Raw genomic sequence first — 25,920 nt, 5'->3', positions numbered from 1 at the left:
GTTGGGAAATTGGGAGCAGGAGGAATCCCTTTCAATTCCTTTGCACCTTGGGACAAACGAGGGAAATAAGATCCAAAGGGAAGTCGATAAATCCGGATTGTGGATTTCCTTAATTATACCATTCACTCAGTCATTTTTGAAACTAAAATTCTAAAGTATGTAGGTTTTGAAAGTCACTCTAACCATATGAATCCAAAAAAGAGAAGCAATAGATATGTCAACCCAGTCAAGAAGTAGTCTGAAGACTGGGGCCCTTTCTACACTTCCACATAATCCAGATTATCTAAAAAGACAATCCACATTATCTACTTTGAACTGGATTATATGATCCTAAACTACCATATAATCCAGTTCAAAGCAGATAATCTAGAGTGTATATGGCAAGGTAGAGTTTATATGGCAAGGTTTATATGGCAAGGTCCTGAATATCTGCTTTGAACTGAATTACATGGTAGTGTAGAGTCATCTACATTATCTGCTTTGAACTGGATTACATGGTAGTGTAGAGTCATCTACATTATCTGCTTTGAACTGGATTATATGGTAGTGTAGACTCATCTACATTATCTGCTTTGAACTGGATTATACGGCAGTGTGGACTGGACACATATAATCCAGTTCAAAACAGATAATATAGATTATTTTCTTAGTCTGGATTATATGTCAGTGCATGGCCTGAGGACCCTTCTACACAGACATATGATCCAGATTATCAGATAATCCACATTATATACTTGGAATTGGATTATATGAGTCTACACTGCCATATAATCCAGTTCAAAGCAGATAATCTGGATTTTGTATAGCAGTGTAGAATGGGCCAGAAGGCCCTTCCAGACAGGACCTATATCCCAGGATATTATCCTAGTTTTTCTGTTTATCCCAGATTATCTGGCAGTGCGGACTCATATAATCCAGTTGAAAGCAGAAAACCTGGGGTCAGTTCCTGGGATATAGGGCCTTTCAGGAAGGGCCTTGAGTCTACACTGGCATATAATATAGTTCAAATCAGATAATCTGGATTTTATATAGCAGTGTAGACTCATATAATCCAGTTCAAAACAGATGACCTAGATTAGTTTCTTTGATAGTCTGGATTATATGGCAGTGTATACACAGTCATATGATCCAGATTATCAAATTAGATAATCTACATGATCGCTTTGAACAGGATTATATAAGTCTACACTACCATATAATCCAGTTCAACGCAGATAATCTGAATTTTTTTTGGCAATGTAAAAGGGTCCTGAATTTGGCTGGATTTATTTTGGACCAGATTTCAAGATGTTTTGAAAATGTTATGGCAGACATCCACAGAGGTTGTGAGGTTTGTTGGAAACTAGGCAAGTGAGGTTTATATCTATGGAAGGTCTAGATTGGGAGAAAGTACTCTGCTCTGTCTGAGGCAAGTGTGAATATTGCAATTAGCCACCTTGATTAGCATTGAATAGCCTTGCATCTTCAAAGTCTGGCTGCTTCCTGCCTGGGGGAAATCCTTTGTGGGGAGGTGTTAACTGGCCCTGATTGTTTTCTGTCTGTAATTCCTCTGTTTTCAGAGTGTTGTTTTTACATACTGCCCTGATTGTGGAGTTTTTTTAATGCTGGTAGCCAGATTTTGTTCATTTTCATGGTTTCCTCCTTTCTGTTGAAATTGTCCACAAGCTTGTGAATTTCAATGGCTTCTCTCCCTTGCCGGGTTTCCAACAGACCTCACAACCTCTGAGGATGCCTGCCATAAATGTGAGCGAAACATCAGGAGAGAATGCTTCTGGAACATGGCCATACAGCCTGGAAAACTCACAGCAACCCTCTGTTTCCTAAACAGGAATTCACAAGAAGCAGTTGTCATATACATTTTATTGAAAAACAAAACAACAGCAACAACAACCCGCCCCAACAACTTTGTACATCACTATATTTGGACAAACTGACAAAACGTTATACATAAGTGCAAAATATACTCTCCTGTTTAAAAGCAATAGTGTGTGAGTATACACAATATTTATTTCAAATAATTATTTTTAAAAAATCGATGGTGATATAAACACTTGTTTTTAAAAAATGGAAAGAAAACAAACTAACCTCAAAGGTGGTATGGTTGGGATATCTGACAACAAAGTAAACAAAGGCATCAACTCAGGGATTTTCTTTAAAATTATATATACACAACATACACATACACACACACACAACAAAAATCTACAACAATGTCAAAATTGCTGAATTGATACCATGGTATGGTTAGGTTGGAAGAGGAAGGCACTTCATACTTGAAACCATCACAACTATGAAAAAAGTAGTAGTAGAGTTGGTGAGGAAGTCGGAAATATTGCTGTTCAAATGCTCTTTTCCAAAGAGCTGCTCTTTGGATTGGAAAGATGAAGAAATGTAAAATAATGTTGACAAAAAATAATAATAATTGAAAGCTGGGGTAAGATCCAGTGGAAATTTAATGCTCTTGAATGCAATGGGAGCCAAGCATGGTATGGAAGAAAAGAAGCATAAGTGTGTTTTGGGGATAGGGCACCACTTTAATTGCCATATCTCTATGCTATGGACTTCTGGGACTTGTAGTTCGACAAGGCCATTCTGTGCCAAAGAGGGCTGATTCCTTACCAAACAATAGATCCCATGATCCCATAACCATGGCAGTTAAAGTATCCAGCTACAATAGTTCCACAGTATAGATGGGCCTTTATTGCTAGTGCTTCTTAGGCCCATCCACACTGCTATATAAAAATCTATATTATCTGCTTTGAACTTGATTATGTTATAGTCCAGTTCATAGCAGATAATATGGATTGTCGTCTTTGATAATATGGATTATATGGCAGTGTAGATCCAACCTAAGGCCCTTTTTTCAATTCATCAGGATTTACTTTCCTCAATATGTTTGTGTTGCAAAGCATGCATTCTCTAATCTCCAAGGGGATGCCAATGGTGTCCAACTTGAATTGGATCCTCGCCTTCAATAGCAGTTCTGCAGTCTTCTGGAACCAGAGTTGTTTTAAAACAAAAACATTCCTTCATACACTGGAGAAGTCTCATTATTTTCAGTGGGTCTCTTCTAAGGGGGCACCTACCCTGTAGAATGGATGCAGTTTGACCCCACTTTGAACTGCTACGAAATGGTGGGATTTGTAGTTCAAGAAGGCACTTGTACTCTTCGGCCCCTTCTACACTGTCATAAAATCTAGATTATTTGCTTTGGATTGCATTATATGGCAGCGTAGACTCATATAATACATTTCAAAGCAGATAATGTGGATTATCTGCATAAATAATCTCGATTATATGGCAGTGCAGAAGGGGCCTTGGTGGCTGCATCTACACTACCATATAATGCAGATTATCAAACCAGATAATCCGGATTTTATATGGCAGTGTAGACTCATATAATCCAGTTCTAATCAGATGATATGTATTATCTATTTTGTTAATCTGGATTATATGGCAGTGTAGAAGGGGCCTTGGAGGATGGATCTACATGCCATATAATACAATGCAAATCACATAATCTGGATTTTATATGTCAATTTAGACTCATATAATCCAGTTCAAAGCAGATAATGTGGATTATCTAATTTGATAATCTGGATTATATGGCAGTGTAGAAGTGGCCTTGGAGGATGGATCTACACTGCCATATAAGCAATGCAAATCAAATAATCTGGATTTTATATGTCAGTGTAGACTCATCTAATCCAGTTCAAAACAGATACTGTGGATTATGTTTTGATAACCTGGACTATATGGCAGTGTAGAAGGGGCCTTGGAGGATGCAAATCTCATAATCTGGATTTTATATGTCAGTTTAGACTCATATAATCCAGTTCAAAGCAGATAATGTGGATTATGTTTTGATAACCTGGATTATATGGCAGTGTAAAAGGGGCCTTGGAGGAAGAAACTACACTGCCATATAATGCTATTCAAATCAAATAATCTGGATTTTATATGTCAGTTTAGACTCATACAATCCAGTTCAAAGCAGATGTGGATTATCTGATTTGATAATCTGGATCATATGGCAGTGCAGAAGGGGACTTGGTGGCTGCATCTACACTACCATATAATGCAGATTATCAAATCAGATAATCTGTATTTTATATACTGGATGTACTGATATATAATCCAGTTCAAATAAAATAATCTGGATTTTATACACTGCCCTTAATTTTTTTTAAAAAAAATTAAAAATTAATTAATGGCAGTGTTGAAAGGCACCTTTGAGGCCCCTTCTATACAGCGGTATAAAATTCCACATTTTCTGCTTGGAACTGGGTTATATGGCAATGTGGACTCAGTTCAAAAGAGATATTGTGGATTATCTGCCTTGATATTTTGGGTTATGTGGTTGTATGGAAGGGCCCTGAGAGAGAAGGCGAAAGACTTTGTAAAGCTACAACTAAACACTGGACTCTGGCAGTTAGCTAAACTAGTGTCAATTCTGCATTCATTCTACAGCGTCCATGCACCCATGCCAGTTCTGCCAAGGAGTTCTGACACCTCACCAAACTACAGCTCCCAGGATTCCATAACATTGAACCAGGGCAGTCCAAGCGGGATCAAAGCTTCTTTCGTTCTACCGTATATATATAGAAGCACCTTAAAGTAAGTGTCTTCAGGCTCGAGTATCACAAAAAGGGAAATGTGTGTGTGTGAGAGAGAAGCAAACTGCATGGCATGCTGGCAGCGTGGAGGGGAAGGATGAGTGCGTGCTTGTGCGCACGCGCGGGTTTCTTTCCGCTCCCTTCGGCTCGCTTGGCCCGAGCGACGGCGGGACTGGACTTACTCAAACGACGCCGCCGACTCGGATCAGCGCGCGCTGCGGAGCTGCGCAAGTCCGCCTGTTCCACGTGGGAGCCCAAAAGGAGGCTTTCCGCGGCACTCACATCACGCAGGGCTTGATGTCTTGGCAGACGCTTTGGTGGTGATGGTGGTGGTGGTAGTAGGAGCTGCTGGCCGAGGGGTGGAAGGAGGAGATGCCGTTGAAGTTGAGCACGAAGTCCTTGCGGTCGCACACCGGGGGAGGGTGGTGCTGGTAGCGGGGCAGACCCACTGCGGAAGGAGGGAGTAGAATTATTAATTTGTAATATGATTAATTATTAATATTGTTAATAATATTAATTACTAACTATTAATATGTACAAATCATGTTACATAGCGTTATATGGCAGTATGGCCTTGTTCTCTAGAACTGCGTTGCAACCCTGCACCATAATAATAATAATAATAATACTTTGTTGTTGTTGTTGTTGTTGTGATTGTATTCTTGAGCACAGTATGGTCTTGTTCTCAAGAGCTGCATTGCAACCCTTCACCATAACAATAATAATGAGTACTATATTTAATTATATTTTTATTATTGTTGTTGTATTCTTGAGAACAGTATGGGCTTGTTCTCAAGAGCTACATTGCAACCCTGCACCATAAAAATAATAATATAATTATTAATAATTATTACTAATTTATTATTATTGTTATATTTGTGGGAACAGTATGGTCTTGTTCTCAAGAGCAGCTTTGTAACCCTGCACCATAAAAATAATAATATAATGATTAATAATTATTACTAATTTGTTATTATTATTATTATTATATTTGTGGGAACAGTATGGATTTGTTCTCAAGAGCTGCATTGCAACCCTGCACCATAAAAATAATAATATAATTATTAATAATTATTACTAATTTATTATTATTGTTATATTTGTGGGAACAGTATGGTCTTGTTCTCAAGAGCAGCTTTGTAACCCTGCACCATAAAAATAATAATGTAATGATTAATAATTATTAGTAATTTGTTGTTATTATTATTATTATTATTATTATTATTATTATTATTATATTTGTGGGAACAGTATGGATTTGTTCTCAAGAGCTGCATTGCAACCCTGCACCATAAAAATAATATAATTATTAATAATTATTACTAATTTGTTATTATTATTATATTTGTAGGAACAGTATGGACTTGTTCTCAAGAGCTGCATTGCAACCCTAGTAGTAGTAGTAGTAGTAGTAGTGTAGTATTATGGTGCAGGGTTGCAATGCAGCTCTTGAGAACAAGGTCATACTTCTATATAACACTATATAACTCTTGTTTCCTAGGTTATAACATTTCCTAATTGGTTCTATCAAAACATGAAAAAGGTGTATTAAACTGCCAAAACTTTGGTTTTTGCGGGACATCCTGCTGCACATTTTGCTATAGATTTTTAATGAATATCTCATGGAGTCTCCACCAATTCAACATAGTTGGCGGGCAGCCACAAAAAATGATCTTTTCTGGAGTATAAGAACTACTTTCAAAGTAAGGACGGCACAATTAAACAGGAAATAACACTTTCCAACCAAGAACAGAACATTTTTCAAATTCTGTTACATTCACTGGCCAAGGTGCATGGTTTCCCCCATCAGTTCTTGTTTGCCAACTACCAGTAGTCTTCTGCTCCCCCATGGAAAACCGTAACCATATCTAAGGCCCCTTCCACACAGCTGAATAATATCCCACATTTTCAGCTTTGAAGTAGAATATATGGCAGTGAGGACTCAGATAACCCAGTTCAAAGCAGATACTGTCGGATTTTCTGCCTTGATTTTCTGAGTTGTGCAACTAAGAAACCAGCATTGATGCAGTCTATAAAACAATGTAATTTTATGAATAATTGCCCCTAAAGAACTTCAGGAAGAGGCCCAAAAAGACACCAAGATATTTTATCTGGGCTGTTCTTTTATTGTTATTACTGTTTCCTAGTACGAGGTTTGTTGGTGTCACAAAAAATAGCAAATTCTCCTTGGTTTAGTTACAATCAATAATTTTGGAAGCTAAGCCCTATGGAGCTTGGTGGAAAAAAGGCTGAAAGGGGATGGGACATGATAACCATGTTTTTAAAAATATTTGGAAAATGTCACTGTGAGGAGGGGACAAGCTTGTAGCTCTGGAGACCATTGTGGGATTTTCTGCCTTGATATTCTGGATTATATGGCTGTATGGAAGGGCCCTAAGGAAGCATGTGTGGAAAGGGCCTAGGACACAATAGAGCTATGGATTCAAATTACAGGAAAAGAGATTTCACCTAGGAGCCTGGTGGAGTTTCCTTCTCCAGAGGTTTAGAAAGTGAAGGCTGGATCTGCCAGGACATCTGTCAGGAGTGCTTTAGTGGGGTGTTCCCTAAGGACCCTTCCACATAGCCATATAACCCAGAATATCAAGGCAGAAAATCCCACAATATCGGCTTTGAATTGGGTTATCTGAGCCCACACTGCCATATATTCCAGTTCAAAGCAGATAATGTGGGATTTTATTCAGCTGTGTGGAAGAAGCCTAGGACACAATGGAGTAATGGATTCAAATTGCAGGAAAAGAGATTTCACTTAAACATTATGCTGCTCAGAGCATGGTGAAGTTTCCTTCTCAGAGGTTTCAAAAGTGGGGGCCATCTGTCAGGAGTGCTTTAATGGGGTGTTTCCGCATGGCAGAGGTTGGATTTAATGGTCCTAGTGGTCTCTTCCAACTCTGTGGTGCTATGGCTATTATTGCCATCAAAATTTAAATGTATTAAAAAGAACTACAGCAAGGAGAACTTCACTTCCTTTAGTGAAGCCCCCCAATTTTGCTGCCTGAGGCTTGGCCTGTGCATCATGAAGGCTAACAACAACAACAACAACAACAAATTAATATTGTCCAGAATCATAGGCCAACACTAAACCATACTGGTTCCAACCTGACTGTAAATAATAACAAGAACAATAATATTTTCATATCCTCTTTCATTCATAAAATCCCTAGTGACCCTAGGCAGGTCACACTCACTCAAACCTACTAGGTGACCTTGGGCAAATCTCACTTTCTCAGCCTCACAGGAAGGGAAAGGAAAATCCCCTCTGAACAAATTCTGCCAAAGAAAATATCAACATAGGGTCGCCATAAATCGGGAATGAAATGGCAGAACCACTTCTGGGTATCCCTTGCCTAGAAAAACCCTATGAAATGCACGAGTGAAAAGGCAACAACTATCTTTGTGATGTAGAAGGCTTTCATGGCCATAATCACTGGGTTGCTGTGAGTATCTGGACATGTGCCAGAAGCATTCTCTCCTGACATTTCACCCACATCTATGGCAGGCATCCTCAGAGGTGTGAGGCCTGTTGGAAACTAGAAAAATGAGGCTTATATATCTGTGGAAAGTCCAGGTTGGGAGAAAGAACACTTGTCTGTTTGGGGCAGGTGTGAATGTAGCAATTGATCACCTTGATTAGCATTGAATGGCCTTTCATCTTCAAAGCCTGGCTGCTTCTTGTCTGAGGGAATCCTTTGTTGGAAGATGTTAGCTGGCCCTGATTGTTTCATGTCTTGTCTAGAATAACCCCGTTTTCAGAGTGTTGCTCTTTATTTACTGTCCTGATTTTAGAGTTGTTTTTTTTTAATACTGGTATCCAGGTCATGAAACGACTGAACAGCAACAGCATCCAGATTTTATTCGTTTTCATGGTTTCCTCCTTTCTGTTGAAATTGTCTACATGTTTGTATCTATCTGTCTATCTTTCTTTCTTTCTATCTATATGTAGATACACAATTCTAGTGGGAGAAGAAAATAGGCCCCTCCCACTCGGGCTATGACGTCACGTTCTTACACTTTGCTTTCTTACTTTGGCAAGTCATGGATAGGTGACGTCAAATAGTAACTAACCACAAGCCAAAGGGGGAGTCCAGTGCAAACCGGCGATAAAAGTAAAATCAAACATCAACCGCGGGAGAAAAATAAAATAACTCAAAACCATTCTGCTAAATATGGACACCGCTCAATGCTATGGAATCTTGGGATTTGTAGTTTGAAGAAGGCCACTCTCTTTGCTAAAGAGAGCAGTTTGTGAAACCCACTCTTCCATAGCATCATGGCACTGTGACATGGCAGTTCAAGTGGTGTCAAACTGCATCAATTCTACAGTGTAGATGCGTCTCCCTCCCAATTAGCATTGGGACTCCTTTGCTGAATAAACACCAGCAAGTCCACTGACAAAGCAATCCTATTGCCTTCACTCAGGGCCCTATATCCTAGAATATCAAGGCAGAAAATCCCACAGTATCTGTTTTGAACTGGGCTGAGTCCACTCTCAGATAATGTGGGATTTTCTGCCTTGATATTCTGGGATATAGGGCTGTGTGGAAGGACCATCAGTAGTAAACCCTGCTGAGTGGAATGAGGCATCGGATTGTTGCCTCTGATTTAGATTTAAAAAGCCCTTGTCAATCATCTCGAACTGAAAAGGAAGGAAGGAAATACCTCACAACCTCTGAGGATGCCTGCCACAGATGTGGGCGAAACGTCAGGAGAGAATACTTCTGGAACATGGCCGTACAGCCCGGAAAACACCAAGGAAGGAAATGACACAGAGCAACTGAACAGAGAATTCAAAAGTCTAGGCGGTGTTACATCTCACTGACTTCAGTGGGACAAATTTACAAGTCTATTTGTTCTCCAACGAAAGTTGCAGCCTTATTGTGCTCACTTCCTATGTTTATTTTCATTATTTACATATCTCGCTCTTCTCCCAAAGCGAAGTCCAAGGAGGTTTTTAAATATATACATATAATTTGTCTTGACTGATCAGTTTCCCTACTGATTCTTCTCGAATAGACGGCCAGGTTAAGTCGGCTGTAAAACAAAACCGACGGAGGATGTTGTCGCATCATAAAAAAAAACTGCCAAGGTTATTATTACACGTTTTCGTGGACACTGGGCAGTGTAGAGGAAATCTTTGACAGTAATAAATATGTTCACACTTAAAGGTGCCTTATCTCTTCGTTTGCCTAAAACGAAGAAGGCTAAACCTTATTTTCGGCCCCGCTTTTGTTTTCATATGAAATATTCTCCTAAATAATCTGAACTAGGACTTGACCAGGGAAGTTCTTCGTCGGGTGAGTCCGTCTCAAACCAGAGTGTTTGGACTTCAATTCGGATCCCATACAACAAACTCCCCAAATCGCTTTAGACCGGAAAGCTTTCAGCAGAACTAGGCGGCTCCTATAAGTCGGGATGGGAGTGCCTTAAACGTTACTTTCGGCCCGAAACTTTACTTTTCGGGCCGAAAAGTAAGCTTTGTTGGGAGAAAGAGAAAGAAAGGGAGGAGAAAGAAGAAGAGGAAGAAGAGGGAGAAGAGAAGCGGTGGATGAGGAAGAGAAGGAGGAAGAAGAGAAGAAGAAAAGAAGAGTAGGAGGAGAGAGAAAAGGAGAAAAGAGGAGGAGGGAAAAGAGAAGTGGGGGATGAGGAAGAGGAGGAAGAAGAGAAGAAGAGGAGGAGGAGAAGGGAGAATAGAAGGGGGATGAGGAAGAGAAGGAGGAAAAGAGGAGGAGGAGGAAGAAGAGAAGCGGGGATGAGGAAGAGAAGGAGAAAAAAGAGAAGAAGAAAAGAAGAGGAGGGAGAAGAGAAGAAGAAAAGAGGAGGAGGGAGAAGCGGGGAATGAGGAAGAGAAGGAGGAAGAAGAGAAGACGAACAGAGGAGGAGGAGGGAGAATAGAAGCGGGGGGTGAGGAAGAGAAGGAGGAAGAAGAGAAGAAGAAAAGAAGAGGAGGAGGACGGAGAAGAGAAGCGGGTGTGAGGAAGAGAAGGAGGAAGAAGAAAAGAAGAAAAGAAGAGGAGAAGGAGGAGGAGGAGGAGGAGGAGGAGAAAGAAGAAGGAATAGGCCATATGAAGAAGGAATTATTATTATTATTATTATTATTATTATTATTATTATTATGTACACCTCACAACCTCTGAGGATGCCTGCCATAGATGTGGGCTAAACATCAGGAGAGAATACTTCGGGAACATGGCCATACAGCCCAAAAAACACACAACAACCCTGTTATTATTATTATTATTATTATTATTATTATTATTATTATTATTATTATTATTATTATTATGAATATTAATATTAATATTGTTGTTGTTGTTGTTGTTTCCTTTTGGATAGGAACCGCCGTGGTGCTGCCAACGGAAAAGTCGGTAGTTCCAGCCGGGTTGGGGGTGAGCACCCGCCCCAGGTCTCCTGCCCACCTAGCAGGTCGAAAGCAGAAATACGAGTAGATAAATAGGTACTGCTTTTAGCGGGGAGGTAATAAAGGCGCCCTTAAGAACACCCATGGAAGGAAAAGCTGCTCGGCATGGCAAATGGAGGGACAACTCCAGAGTCCAGCACAGTCCCCAAGATGCCGGAAATAAGATGGGGAAAACGGCCTTTACCTCTGTTTATGTTGTCTGTCCTTGTTAATTGTATAATCGGCATTGAATGTTTGCCTATGTGTGTTCTGTAAGTTGCTCTGAGTCCCCTTCAGGGTGAGAGGGGCAGGTATAAATACTGTAAATAATAAAAAGGGAATTCAACGGGTAAACTGTTCCTAACGGCAGGAGCGAGTTAGAAACTGGGAGAATTGTCCCGAGATGGTAGATAAGACTCCTTCAGTTGATGCTTCCTAGGCGGTTTTCAATGTCGGGGGCATCTACATTGTGGAATGAACGCAGTTTGGCATCACTTGCACTGGCAAGGCTCAATGCTACATCTATGACAGGCATCCTCAGAGCTTGTGAGGTATATTGGAAACTAAGCATGTGAGGTTTATATATCCGTGGAAGTCCAGGGTGGGAGAAAGAACTCTTATCTGCCTGAGGCAAGTGTGAATGTTGCAATTAATCACCTTGATTAGCACTGAAAAATCTTGCAGCTTCAAAGCCTGGCTGCTTCCTGCCTGGGGGAATCCTTTGTTGGGAGGTGTTAGCTGGCCCTGATTATTTCATGTCCTATTTTCGGAGTATTGCTCTTTGTTTACTGTCCTGATTTCAGAGTTTTTTAAATTCTGGTAAACAATGCGAATCAAGGTCATTAATTGCAACATTCACACTAGCCTCCAACAGAGAAGAGTTCTGACTCCCAACCTGGACTTTCCACAGATATATATAAACCCCACTTGACTAGTTTCCAACAGACCTCACAACCTCTAAGGATGCCTGCCATAGATGTGGGGGAAACGTCAGGAGAGAATGCTTCTGAAACATGGCCATACAACCCAATATTAATTGCATTATCTTCTTCTGCTTGAGAAGAGCAGAAAGAGATGGAACCAACAATGTCTTGCATTTATCCAACTATACATTAAATAAATCCTTAGAACGACTATTTCTTAAATATTTTAAAAGCGCCAGATCCTCTCTGATCTTGAAAGCTAAGCAGGGTCAGTCCTGGTTAGTACTTGGATGGGAGACCGCCAACAGCCGGTACTGTAGGCTATATTTCAGCAGAAGGAGCTAGTAAAAAATACCTCTGAATTTTCCTTGTCTAAGAAAACCCGGCCTCCCACTCACTACGTGTGGCTGGATCTAGACTTGTCAAATAAGGCCGTCTGAACTGCATTATATGATCAATAATAATAATAATAATAATAATAATAATAATAATAATAATAATAATAATAATAATAATATGACCCACATAATGCAGTTTGAAAGGCATTTAATGACCAGTGTACATGGGGCCGACATGGGACTTCAGAAGGAAATTCACCTCCATACCGTAAATCCCAAACTTTGACTAAGTTAAATGTAAGCAAGTATCTCTGAGGCCCTTACACTACCATATAAAATCCTGATTATTTGCTTTGAACTGGATTATATGCCAGTGTGGCCTCAGGCTCCTTCTACACTGCTATATAATCCAGAGCAAAGAATACACATCATTTGCTTTGGACTGGGTCATACGAGTCTACACTGCCATATAATCCAGTTTTTGGATTTTTGTAGCTGTGTAGAAGGGGACTCATATAATCCAGTTCAAAGCAGATAAACTCCTCATTTCATTGATTTTACTCAGAGGTCCTCAGAAGTAAATCCTGCTGATAAGGAAGTTTTATTACACTCCATTAAATAACTAGCTATGGGTAGAGAATTGAACGCGATAAACATGAATAGATAAAGTTGGAGGTTTGGGGCAAAATGTATTTATATCTTTCCCTTCCTCTACTCCTTTCTTCCATCTTCCTTGTTATCATTACATATTTTTAAAAGTGTGGATGGTCTCCTCTCATCAATTTTTCCCCCAGTCATCCTGTTCCGTCCTGATGAAGAGGCTTTGTTGTTGTGTCCCTTCAAGTCCTTGGGAACCTACAGTCCCAACCTTTTCTTGGAAAAATTGGTTTAGATTGCCACAGTCTTCCTCTGAGGCTGAGAGAGTGTGACTTGCCCAAAGTCTCCCAGTGGGTTTCCACGGTGGAGCAGGAATCCCTGGTCTCTAGGCTCGTAGTCCAACATACAAACCACTATCCAACCCGGATCCCCTAAATATCAATATATTTCTGGATCTACTGGGTGACTTTGGCCAAGTCACACTCTCTCAGCCTTAGACCATGGCAAACCTTGGCCTGAAGGCTTCCTAGCTATATAAAACTTCCTAGCTATATAAAAGAAAGCTATATAAAAGGAAGCTCTGCTAAGATATTTGCGGATCTCTCCTCTCCTTACAGTTCTCAGGGAGGGTTAAACCTTTAGTTTTAGAGCAATCAGGCTGGGTCTACACCGCCTTATATCCCAGGATCAGATCCCAGATTATCTGCTTTGAACCGGATTATATATGTCTACACTGCCAGATAATCTGGGATAAGAAAAATAATCTGGGATCAGATCCTGGGATATAGGATCTGATACCCCTCCGTGCTCCATGCTGTTATGCCCGCCACATGACCTTGGAGGTGTCTACGGACAACTCCGGCTCTTCTGCTTAGAAATGGAGATGAGCATCACACCCTAGAGTCTGACAGGGCTGGACTTAATGTCAGGGGAAAACCTTTACTAGATCCAGCCTCAGCCCCAACAAATTCCCCCAGGCAGGAAGAAACCAGACTTCGAAGCTGCAATGTTAATCAAGGTGGCCAATTGCGCCATTAACACTTGCCTCAAGCAGACAAGAGTTCTTTCTCTCATCCTGGACCTTCCACAGATATATAAACCTCACTTGAATAGTTTTTCAACAGATCTCACAACCTCTGAGGAGGCCTGCCATAGATGTGGGCGAAACGTCAGAAGAGAATTCTTCTGGAACATGGCCATACAGCCCGGAAAACTCACAGCAACCAAGTAAATAATTATATACAGTAGAGTCTCACTTATCCAACATAAACGGGCCTGCAGAATGTTGGATAAGCGAATATGTTGGATAATAAGGAGGCATTAGGAAAAGCCTATTAAACATCAAATTAGGTTATGATTTTACAAATGAAGCACCAAAACATCATGTTAGACAACTAATTTGGCACAAAAAGTAGTTCAATACGCAGTAATGCTATGTAGTAATTACTGTATTTATGAATTTAGCACCAAAATATCACGATATATTGAAAACATTGACTACAAAAATGCGTTGGATAATCCAGAACGTTGGATAAGCGAGTGTTGGATAAGTGAGACTCTTATAACAAGGACAAAGATTTATTGGGCCCCTTCTACACTGCCATATAATCTAGATAATCAAAGCAGATAATTCACATTATCTGCTTTGAATTGGATTATCTACACTGCCAGTTTAAGCAGATAATCTGGATTTTATACAGCTGTCTAAAAGGGACCTGGGTGGGCGGTGGAAGTGGGATCAAAAGGGATTCATTCTCCCATGTAGTAAAAGTAAAGGTTTTTCCGACATTAAGTCCAGACTTTTCTAAACGGAAGAGCCGGCATTGTCCATAGACACCTCCAAGGTCATGTAGCTGGCATGTAGATGCACCCAAAAGGATATTATTTTGTGCCCTAACCAAGGCTTAAGGGTCAAAAGGGAGACAAACTCCTTTCTTTGCCTGTCCTTGGAAGAACTGGATGTAAACACAGCGATGCTATGCTTTGAGGCTTCCCTTTTTGCGCCTCCATGGCAAATATGAATCCCATTGAAACGCCGTTTGCTTTGAAGCTAAGAATGGAAAGTGGGCAAAGGGGAAGGAAAATACAAAATCAGCTGAGGCCTTGTGGGAACCCTTTAGCGAGTGGCTTCGGGGGAATCCCTGCGACCTCCCTGTCACCCCAACTGGAACCTCCTTATCTGCTTTGAGACAAAGGAGAACAGTGCTTCCTTCAGGCCTCTTTCCTTTCCAAATCCCAAACTAAGATTTTTTGGGGGGGTGGGGAGAAGGGCTTGCCTGCTGATTGACAGCCAGTGGCCCACAAGAACTTTGAGGCAGCGGACAAGGTCGCTTGTATTTGTTACTTGTTGAAATTCCCATAAAATTGAACAAGACCTCGCTCTCATCTGGGTTAAGTCAAGCTCCAATCCCCTTCGGTGTGGTCCAGCCCAGACTGTCTTTGTTTAGTTAACCTCGGAGACCTGCGTTTAAAAGGGCTATTTGGGAAAGAGAGAGAGAGAGAGAGAAGCAAAAAAATATGTTTCCCCCACAGAAGATACCGACATCTTTTCCCCATTTTTCCCTCTTGTTTTCTCCCCTTTAGTCCGCCCAGGTATAGAGAGTTTTGTTTTGTGTTTGAAGCAAAGAAAAGGAAAACAAGAGTTCCTTCCAGCTACAGAAATAGCTCCTTGCTCGTCTATTGCATTTCCCCCCAACTTTTCATTCCCATCTTCATCATCAGGGAGATCTAGATATTATTTCACCATCTGTATTAATTAAGACATTTGATGTATATATTTTAATATGTGTGTGTGTGTGTGTGTGTATAATTTATATATATGTATATAAACATATACATATATATAAATTTTACATATACATATATATATAAATATACGAGCCCTGGTGGTGGCACAGTGTGTTAAAGCGCTGAGCTGCTGAACTTGCAGACCAAAGGTCCCAGGTTCAAATCCCGGGAGTGGAATGAGCGCCCGCTGTTAGCCCCAGCTCCTGCCAACCTAGCAGTTTGAAAACATGCCAATGTGAGTAGATCAATAGGTACCGCTCCGGCAGGAAGGTAACGGCGCTCCATGCAGTCATGCCGGCCACATGACCTTGGAGGTGTCTAAGGACAACACTGCCTCTTCTGTTTAGAAATGGAGATGAGCACCAACCCCCAGGGTCAGTCACGACTGGACTTAACGTCAGGGGAAAATCTTACTTTTACCAATATAAACCTTTTAACTATATATATATATAATTTATATATATTTATATAAATTAATATAATATAATATATTACGATTTGCTCCTTCCATCCCTTCTTGCACTGGATTGCATGAGTCTACCATATAATGCAGTTCCATGCAGTCAAACTGCATCGTATGACAGTGTAGATAGGGCTCTCCTTTGCTTCCACAGGGAGAGATTTATAGTGTTCGCCTTTGAGTATTGAACTCGGAAGGAAGCCCCCACTGAGTCTCTATTAAAACGCGACTTCAACGAGGCTGGCTCCCAATTCCTCTAGTAAATCTGCTGGGCCTTCAATTCCTATTGGATTCAATGGAAGTTTCAGTGGAAGAAGACTGCATTTAACCATCTGCCTCTCTATGGTTGAATTTTGTGGGATCTTCTCTTATTTTATTAAACTCCCTCACAGCAGAAGAATATTTTCCTCCAATATTGAAGGAGATAAAAGGGTTCAAAACCAGCATCTAGGGCCTCTTCCACACAGCTGAATAAAATCCCCACATATTCTGCTTCAAACTGGAATATATGGCAGTGTGGGCTCTGATATCCCAGTTCAAAGTAGATATTGTGGAATTTTCTGCCTTTATATTCTGAGTTATATGGCTATGTGGAAGGGCCCTATGGCTAAATCTGCACTGCACTATATCCCAGGATCTGATTCCAGATTATCTTCTCTGAACTGGATTATTTCAGTCCACACTATCAGATAATCCGGGATAAGGAATAATCTGGAATCAAATCCTGGGGTATAGGGCAGTGTAGATTAAATTTATACTAAGGCATTTTGACACTAATTTGTGTGGCTGAAGGTACATAATCCTGTATATTGTAGTTTTACAAGGTCTGCTCTGCCCATGAGTGCTGGTGCCTGATCAAACTATCAGTCCAAGGATTCCACAGCATGGAGCCATGGCTGTTAAAGTGGGGTCAAACTGCAGTGTAGATACACCTCGTGTTTTGTTTACTCAGAACAAATCCCCTGGCTGGAAATAGTCATGCTATATGTTTAAGTTTGGGGGTATTTAGGATTGCATCCCTGCCATTTAAAAACTTCTAAATGTAGGAATTTGGGTACTGTAACTTAGACTATGGCCCTTTCTACTCTACCCTTCTAAATGTAGGAGTTTGGATACTGTCACTTAGGCTATGGCCCCTTCTACACTGTCATATAAAATAATAATATCCCGATCCCTCTCCCCAGGGGACTCCCAGCAGCTTACAACATAAATATTAAAAAGTGCAATACAATAAAATACAGAAAATGGAATGAACAATGAATAACACATCAAAATCCAGATTATCTGCTTTGGACTGGATTATATGGCAGTGTAGACTCATATAACCCAGTTCAAAGAAGATCATGTGGATTATATGATTCGATATTCTGGATTATATAGCAATGGAGAAAGGGTCTTGGGCTGAATCTACACTGCCAAATAATTCAGTTTGTCCTGCATTCTATGGTCAGTGTAGACCCATATAATACAGCCCATGCTGCACTAGGGTCTGTGCTGGCCATATAATGTAATTCAGATGCAATTTTGCTTTGGGCAGCTGAATAAAATCCCACATTTTCCGCTTTAAACTGGAATACATGGCAGTGTACTGTGGGATTTTCTGCCTTGATATTCTGAGTTATATGGCTGTCTGAAAAGGCCCTCTGAAATAAACCACTCCATATGAAGGTGGTTCTGCTGCCAAATTGTGCAGTTTGAACTGTATTCTATGGTCAATGTAGAACCATAGGAATCAGTTCAGACTGCATAACATACACATGGAATATGTAATGAATTTCAAACTGCATTATATTTGGCAATGTGGAATCAGCCCTCTACACTACACTAGATTATCAAAGCAGATAATTCACATTATCTGTTTTGAATTGGATGATATGAGTCTACACTGCCATATAATCCAGTTCAGAGCAGATAATCTGGATTTTATATGGCAGTGTAGAAGGGGGCTCAAATGAGGCCTTTCCCTCACTGTTCATCATTGTCTAAGTCCCACTGAGACTGGGTTCACACGACCAAATAAAGCAGTTTGTGTTGGGATTCATCCCCATATTGCCCAAGTCTCAAGTCCTCAATGAGGAACAGTTTAGTTATCTTAATATAGGCTAAGGGTTTCCCTTCCCCCATGTCTCCTGTATGGCAATTGGGAATGTATTTTTTCTCCTTTCTGTTTCTATTCTCATTCTGATTGATTGTGTACAATGGATATACTTTTCTACTGCAAGCCTTTATTTTGACTTCTCTTTCCTTACAATTTAGTATGGAGTATTAGTGTCTTTGAGATCTCTCTCTGCAGTTTTTCAGAAAGATTTAGTGATGACTTTCCCTTCTCTTGAAACTTTAGAAGAGATGGGTGTTAGAGTAGCTCAGACCCAGTTCTGAACTATTAAGAAATGCAGTTGTAGTTTATTATTGTGAATTTTTAAGATTGGACTCTGCACCTTTGCCTGCCTAAGCTCTGAATTCTTTCCAGCCACAATCAGCTGAATGCTCAACCTTTTGTATCCTGATTGATTTTTGGATGCTCTGCTATATTTTAGGATAGTTTTCCCTACCCGTTTGAACTGCATTGTATAGCCAATGTAGACCCATTACTTGCCAGTGTAGATCTAACCCGTCTTTACAAAGGAAGACTGCGATTCACCTACTGAAGTCAAGGAGAGGAAACACCAGCCTCTAAATTCACCCGAACGCCTTGTATCCCCAAGAAAAAGCCCCTGGAGGTATTATTGCAACGTGACGGAGGGGAGAGAGACTGGCTGAACTTTAATCTCGACCTTAGTGATCCTGGCAATCGTCCTAAACCCGGGAGTAATTAACTTCCACGGTCCAGCAAGCGCCTCGGTGGGTGGCATCTCGTCCTTTCCTCCGAGAGAGAGAAAAGGGGGGGGGGGGTCACGTTTCAAGAAGATCTGGACCCGCAGAGTGAGGAAGATAAGGATCCCCCGAAAGCTCTCCTTCTTTATTAAGACACTCTGGGGTTAGAAGACCTTCTTTGTTTGGTTTTATTTTGTTTTAAGGGAAGGAAAACCGTCTCCGTCTTCTTTCTCGGCCCCAACCCTCCCCTTTGCCCGTTCCTCTCCGAACAATAGCTCTCTCTTTTTCCCCCTCTGGAAGCCCCTTTTGTTTTTCTCACGTCAAAAGCGGGTGTTTTCAGAGAAAACACACCGCCGAGGCTTGTTATGGGGCCGGCTGTTATCTGACAGCTCCAACCCAACCGGAGAGAGGGGTTGATTTGGTCTCCTTCCACCGCTACTATTTGGTTCTCCATTTCCCCCATTGAAAAAAGTTTTACCTAAGTTTTCACGTCCAAAGGTGAGCAGAACCCTTCGTTCAATACTCTCAAGGGAAGAGAAATGGGTCTCTTTGGGCCCTTCCAGATAGGCCCTATATCCTAGAATCTGATCCTAGGTTTTCTGCTTTAAACCGGATTATATGAGTCCACGCTGCCAGATAATCCGGGATAAACAGAAAATCTGCGATCAGTTCCTGGGATATAGGTCCTGTCTGGAAGGGCCCTAAAATAAAGAAGTGAACCGAGATATTCTGTGTAAGATCTCCCTAGGATTAACTTTACTCAGGCTTCCTTCATATCCTTTTTACTCACCCTCGAAGAGGTCTTTCACTAGCCCCAAACATCTATCTATTTTGTTTCCATTTTCATAGTTTTAGCCCATTTAAACCCCACATCCTGTAAAAATGTAATGCCAGGAACTCAGATTAGTGAGGCCTCTTCTCCACTGCCATATAAAATCCAGATTATCTGCTTTGAATTGGATTATGTGACAGTGTAGACTCATATAATCCAGTTCAAAGCAGATAATCTACTTCCACAATTTGGATTGCATGGCAGTGTAGATCCAACAAGTGAGCCAATTTACATTTACATTTAGGCTTGTTTCTTCAACTGGATGTACACTGCCCTATAATCCAGATTATCTGGTGGATTATATAGCAGTGTTGACTCCTATAATCCAGTTCAAAGCAGATAATGTGGAGTATCTACTTCCACAATTGGGATTACATGGCAGTGGAGATCCAACAAGCTAGTCAATTTCCATTTCCATTTAGGCTTGTTTCTTTGTCTGGATTGACACTGCTGTATAATCCAGATTATTAAATCACATCTTACAGATTATCTGATTTGAACCGGATTATATGCGTGCCATATAATCCCGTTCAAAATAGACAATTTGGATATTATGTGGCAGTGTAGAAGGGTCCTATGAGTAACTCTTACTCCCAAGTAAGGACTTTTCAAAGGCATAGTCTAATAATAATAATAATAATAATAATAATAATAATAATAATAATAATAATAATAATAATAATAAAAATAACACTTCCCAAGTGTCCTAGACACTTGGGAAGTGTTCGACTTGTGGTTTTGCGAAACGAAATCCAGCATATCTATCTTGTTTGCTGTGCCATACAACGTCGTTGTGTTGATAATAATAATAATAAAAATAAATCACACAGTCCTAGACACTTGGGAAGTGTTCGACTTGTGATTTTGTGATACGAAATCCAGCATATCTAACTTGTTTGCTGTGTCATACAATAAAATAAAATAATAATAATAATAATAATAATACTTTATATTCCATCCTATCTCCCCAATAGTCTGCAATATCAGTATGCAAAGGGATTTTGTGGTGCTTCCACAGACCTAACGTTTAGGACATCTTCTGCTACCAAAGTATTCCCTTTCTTAGTCTGAAAGTTGCTACAAGGTTCCTTTGCATCCCAAGTAAGGAGGATGCATGAGATCTTGCATGCTCTGGGTTCATAATTCATAGCACTAGTTTTTCTCTCTCACACACAATGGGATCGAGACCACTGTGCAGTTTGAAAAACACTAGCATCCTTTCTCTGCCTTTTTTTTTAAAGTACTAAATGTTGACTTTTCAGCACCTCATTTCCACCTCCTCCTTTCAACACGACATGAATCTATTCCCTTGCAATAAAGATCACGGACTTTCATCCTCTCTTCTCTCCAAACGCTTGAGAATGTTTCCTGTCAAGACGGAGGCCCTGATCCACTATTTTGGGCAGCTTTCTTTCTTTCTCGTACCCGCTCAAGTGCAAAATTGGGTGCAAAGTCCCTTTCTGTTCCTATACTGGACACGTTTGGGATCCCGAACTCCATAGGAGTCCCATTAGAGCCAAGCTGCGTGGAAACTAGTCCCAACGAAGGCTGTTTCTTCTTAGCATCGCACCTGTATACGATAGGATCCCAGAGAGGGACTCTGAGGCGTGGAAAGATCAAGCTGCTGCCTTTGCCACAAGAACCACGAGTGTAAATAATTCACTAGATCTGAATGTCATAATAATAATAATAATAATAATAATAATAATAATAATAATAATAGAGTATTATTATGTGCATCTCCAATTTATGGCGACGCTTCAGCTTCAGTCTGTTCTGGAGAGGTTCGCCTTGGTTTTTCTCTGAGGCTGAGAGAGTGTGACTTGCCCAAAGTCATCCAGTGGGCTTCCATGGCTAAGCGTTGGGTCCCTTCTGCACTGCCAGATTATCCACTTTGAACTGGATCATACGACAGTGTAGACTCATATAATCCAAAGCAGATAATGTGGGATTATATGGCAGTATAGAAGGGGCCTTGGTTTCCAGAATCTTAGCCCAGTGCTCAGATCACTGCAGGATAGTGCCATGATAATAATGCTAATAATGCTATAATAATAATAATGCTAATAATTTTTTTTCGTGTCAGAAGCAACTTGAGTCGCTTCTGGAGTGAGAGAATTGGCCGTCTGCAAGGACATTACCCAGGGGACGCCCGGATGTTTTTGATGTTTTTACCGTCCTTGTGGGTGGCTTCTCTCATGTTCCCGCATGGAGCTGGAGCTGATAGAGGGAGCTCATCCGCACTCTCCCCGGTGGGATTCGAACCTGGCAGCTTTCCAGTCAGCAACCAAGCCTTCAAGTCACTTAGTCCACTACGCCATCCGGGGGCTCCAATAATGCTAATAATGCTAGTAATGCTAATAATAATAATAATAATAATAATAATAATAATAATAATAATAATAATAATAATATGATCTGTCAACTGCAATAGGCTACCCTACTGGGATCTGCACGCATCATCCGAAAATACATCACACAGTCCTAGACACTTGGGAAGTGTTCGACTTGTGATTTTGTGAAACGAAATCCAGCATATCTATCTTGCTTGCTGTGTCATACAATAAAATAAAATAATAATAATAATAATAATAATAATAATAATAATAATAATAATAATAGGATGCAGTACCTAAGGACCTTGGCCTGCACTTAAACACAATCCGCTCTGACAAAATTACAATTTGTCAACTGCAAAAGGCCACCCTACTCGGATCACTGATACATCACACAGTCTTATACACTTGGCAAGTGTCCGATGTGTGATCCAATACAACAGCCAGCATAATGATCTTGTCTGATGTGTACTAATCTTATTGTATATCTAATAATAATAATAATAATAATAATAATAATAATAATAATAATAATAATAATAATAATAATCACTACCCCGATTTGACTTTGCCACAACGCTTGGGAGTCTGGGGCCCCATCAATACTAACCATTGGATGAAGTTTCGGATTGATATGGAAGGAAGTGGTTTCGCTATGCAAGATAATTATCTAAGAAATCCAATGTGTTGTCGAAGGCTTTCGCGGCCGGGTTGCTGTGAGTTTTCCGGGCTGTATGGCCATGTTCCAGAAGCATTCTCTCCTGACGTTTCGACTGCATCTATGTCAGGCATCCTCAGAGGTTGTGAGGTCTGGTGGAAACTCGTCAAGTGGGGTTTATATATCTGTGGAATTGTCCAGAGTGGGGGGAAAAACTCTTTTCTGTTTGAGGCAGATATGAATGCTGCAATTGGCCACCTTGATTAGCATTGAATGCCCTTCAGTTTCAAGATCTGGCTGTTTACTGCCTGGGGGAATCCTGGGGGAGGTGTTCATTCCAGACATGACTCAATCAGCTAACACCTCCCAACAAAGGATTCCCCCAGGCAGTAAACAGCCAGGCGGTGAAGCTGAAAAGTTATTCAATGCTAATCAAGGTGGCCAATTGCAACATTCACACTTGCCTCAAATAGACAAGAGTTCTTTAGTAAAGAACTAGAATAGTAAACAGCCAGGCTTCGAAGCGGAAAGGCTATTCAATGCTAAGTTTTCCATGTCAGGAGCGACTTGAGAAACTGCAAGTCGCTTCTGGTGTGAGAGAATTGGCCGTCTGCAAGGAGGTTGCCCAGGGGATGTTTGATTTTTTACCCTCCTGGTGGGTGTCGTCTCTCATGTCCTCGCATGGGGAGCTGGAGCTGACAGAGGGAGCTTACCCGCTTTCCCCTGCATACGGTTTACCCCATGCTAATCAAGGTGGCCAATTGCAACACATTCACGCCTTCTTCAAATAGGCAAGAGTTCTTCCATCTGGGACGTTCCACAGATATGTAAACCACACTTTACTAGTTTCCAACACCCCACAAACTGAGAGGATGCCTGCCACAGATGTAGGCGAAACGTCAGGAGATAATGCTTATGATCCATACAGCCCGGAAAACTCACACAACCTAGTTTGGGGCTCAGATAGAGCACAGATAGGGTGAGTGTCGATCAGGCCTGGGCAAACTTGGGCCCTCCGGGTGTTTTGGACTTCAACTCCCACAATTCCTAACAGCCTACCGGCTGTTAGGAATTGTGGGAGTTGAAGTCCAAAACACCCGGAGGGCCCAAGTTTGCCTAGGTCTGGAGTAGAAGGAACCTTGGACTTAACCAAGGGTAAATAGGGAGCAGGGCTGTACCTGAGAGGTCTTCGCGGGCGTTTTGGTGTAGGTAGCTCTGCTCGAGGGAGTAAGGCTGGAGGCCGGAGGGCGCGGGCGGCTGGTGCGTGTGCGTGGGCAAAGCCTGCTGCTTGAGGTAGGGCCCCGAAGTGGCGGCCCAGTGCCCGGTGGGCGGGCTGCCGTAGGGCGAGTGTCCGTCCAGGGCGCTGGCCACGGCGGGTGAGGAGGGTACGGGGCTGCTGCTGCTCCCGCCGTCGGGCCCGTAGTTGTCGTTGGCCGAGACCGGGCAGCTGGCCATGTAGCTGGAGCCCGGGTTGGGAGACATATGCGGGACGTGGGCCTCGTGGTAGGGCGGCATGACGTCCAGGGCGCCGTAGGCGTTGGGGTGTCCCGTTGCCACGGCAGGGAAGTCGAAGCCTTGCGGGAGGAAGCCGAGGCGGTGGTAGACGGCCGCCGAGGTCGGCTTCAGGGCCTGGCACTTCCTTCGGAAGCCCCTCGGGCGGCGTCGGAAGGAGCCCTCCTCGAACATGAACTCGCTGGCGGGGTCCAGCGTCCAGTAGTGGCCTTTCCCCGGGCGGCCCAGGCCCTTGGGCAGCTTCACGAAGCACTCGTTGAGCGAGAGGTTGTGCCGGACGGAGTTCTTCCAGCCGGTGTAGGCGCCGCGGAAGAAGGGGAAGCGGGCCTGGAGGAACTGGTAGATCTCGCTCAGGGTGAGGCGCTTGGACGGCGCGCTCTGGATGGCCATCACGATCAGCGCGATGTAGGAGTAAGGCGGCTTCTCCGGGCGGCGCAGACCCGAGCTGGGCTTCTTGGCTTTGGACGGCGCGGACGAGGAGGACGAGGAGGCGGACGACGCGGCGCTGCTGCTGCTGGAGGAGGAACTGGAGGTCTCCAAAGCCGAGGAAGAAGATGCCGCCGGGGGACTCATCACGGCCCCGACCTCGGCGCTCATGGAGGCTGCGGAGGCTGCTCAGCGCTTGGGAAGCAGCATCCCTCTCGCCTGCGATGCCGTCGCTCTCTCTCTCTCTCTCTCTCTCTCTCGGCGGAGACGGAGCAACCCCTCTCTCCCTCTCTCCTTTGCCCCCTCCCTCCGCACGCATGCGCAACACCGACGCCTCTCCCCCTCCCCTTTCCCCTTGCCCTTCTTTCTCCTTCTGCGTCTCCGCTCTCTGCCCCGGAGAGCCTTTAAAGGCGGAGAAAAAACCCGATAGCGCCTATCAGGGCTTGCAAGCCCCTCGCCTTACCCCCTCCGGGAAAGAAAGAAAGAAAGAGAGGGAGGGAATGGGGAGGAGAGGCCGCCATCCCTACTCTGTCAATGGCATTGCCCTAAGATAATGCTCCAATCCAGGTTTCCCCCTTTATCCCTTTCTTTGGCAACTGCGACCTTTAAGCGGTTCCTCAGAAGGAAGCCAGGCAACATTTGGGCCAATCAGGGCTGTAGCCAAGGGGAGGGGCGGGGGGGAGTTAAGGGTTCAACATCCCCCCGAAATTTTTCAGGTTAAAAAAAAATTACTCATGAATTTTAACTGGTTAACAGTCCCTACTCTGTCCATCCCTTTGCCCTACTAACTCTGGAATCCGGTTTTTCCCCTTTCTTTGGCAACTGCGACCTTTAAGCGGTGCTTCAGAAGGAAGCCAGGCAACATTTGGATATTTTTTTCAGGCTGTACAATCAGGGCTGTAGCCAGGGAGGGGGGGGTAGGGGTTCAACACCCCCACCCCCGAAATTTTTCAGGTTTATTTATTTACAACATTTCTACCCTGCCTTTCTCACCCGAGATTTTAAAAAATCCTGGTTTACTCAATCCTGCTCTTTACTTAATCCTGCTCAAACTGGTTAACAGGCCACCTACTGTTAACTGGTTAACAGGCCACCTATTCTGTCCATAGTTTTGCCCTAAAATAACGCCCCAATCCGATTTCCCCCCTTTATCCTTAGCAACTGCGACCTTTAAGCGGTGCCTCAGAAGGAAGCCTGGCAACATTT

General features: G+C 42.3%; 1 protein-coding gene across 1 annotated transcript; it reads right to left on the bottom strand.

The window, feature by feature from the left end:
- Positions 1-1,845: 1,845 nt before the first annotated feature.
- Positions 1,846-25,309, bottom strand: foxf2 (forkhead box F2). The gene is made up of 2 exons (XM_003224391.4): positions 23,955-25,309; positions 1,846-5,064 (listed from the first exon to the last, which is right to left on the bottom strand). The coding sequence occupies exons 1-2, from the start codon at positions 24,883-24,885 to the stop codon at positions 4,895-4,897; spliced, it is 1,101 nt and encodes a 366-aa protein (XP_003224439.2). The 5' UTR covers positions 24,886-25,309; the 3' UTR covers positions 1,846-4,894.
- Positions 25,310-25,920: the final 611 nt, after the last annotated feature.

This window comes from Anolis carolinensis, chromosome 4 (assembly GCF_035594765.1).
Source record: "Anolis carolinensis isolate JA03-04 chromosome 4, rAnoCar3.1.pri, whole genome shotgun sequence".
NCBI classification, from domain to species: Eukaryota; Metazoa; Chordata; class Lepidosauria; order Squamata; family Dactyloidae; genus Anolis; species Anolis carolinensis.
Note: the sequence above shows the minus strand (reverse complement) of the source record. Positions and strands in the feature narration are given on the sequence as shown.

Coding starts and splice junctions, on each gene's coding strand:
- foxf2 (XM_003224391.4), bottom strand. CDS start 24,885: ATGAGCGCCGAGGTCGGGGCCGTGATGAGTCCCCCGGCGGCATCTTCT. Junction 5,065..23,954: donor CGCCCGCGAAGACCTCTCAG/GTACAGCCCTGC, acceptor CTCCTTCCGCAG/TGGGTCTGCCCCGCTACCAG.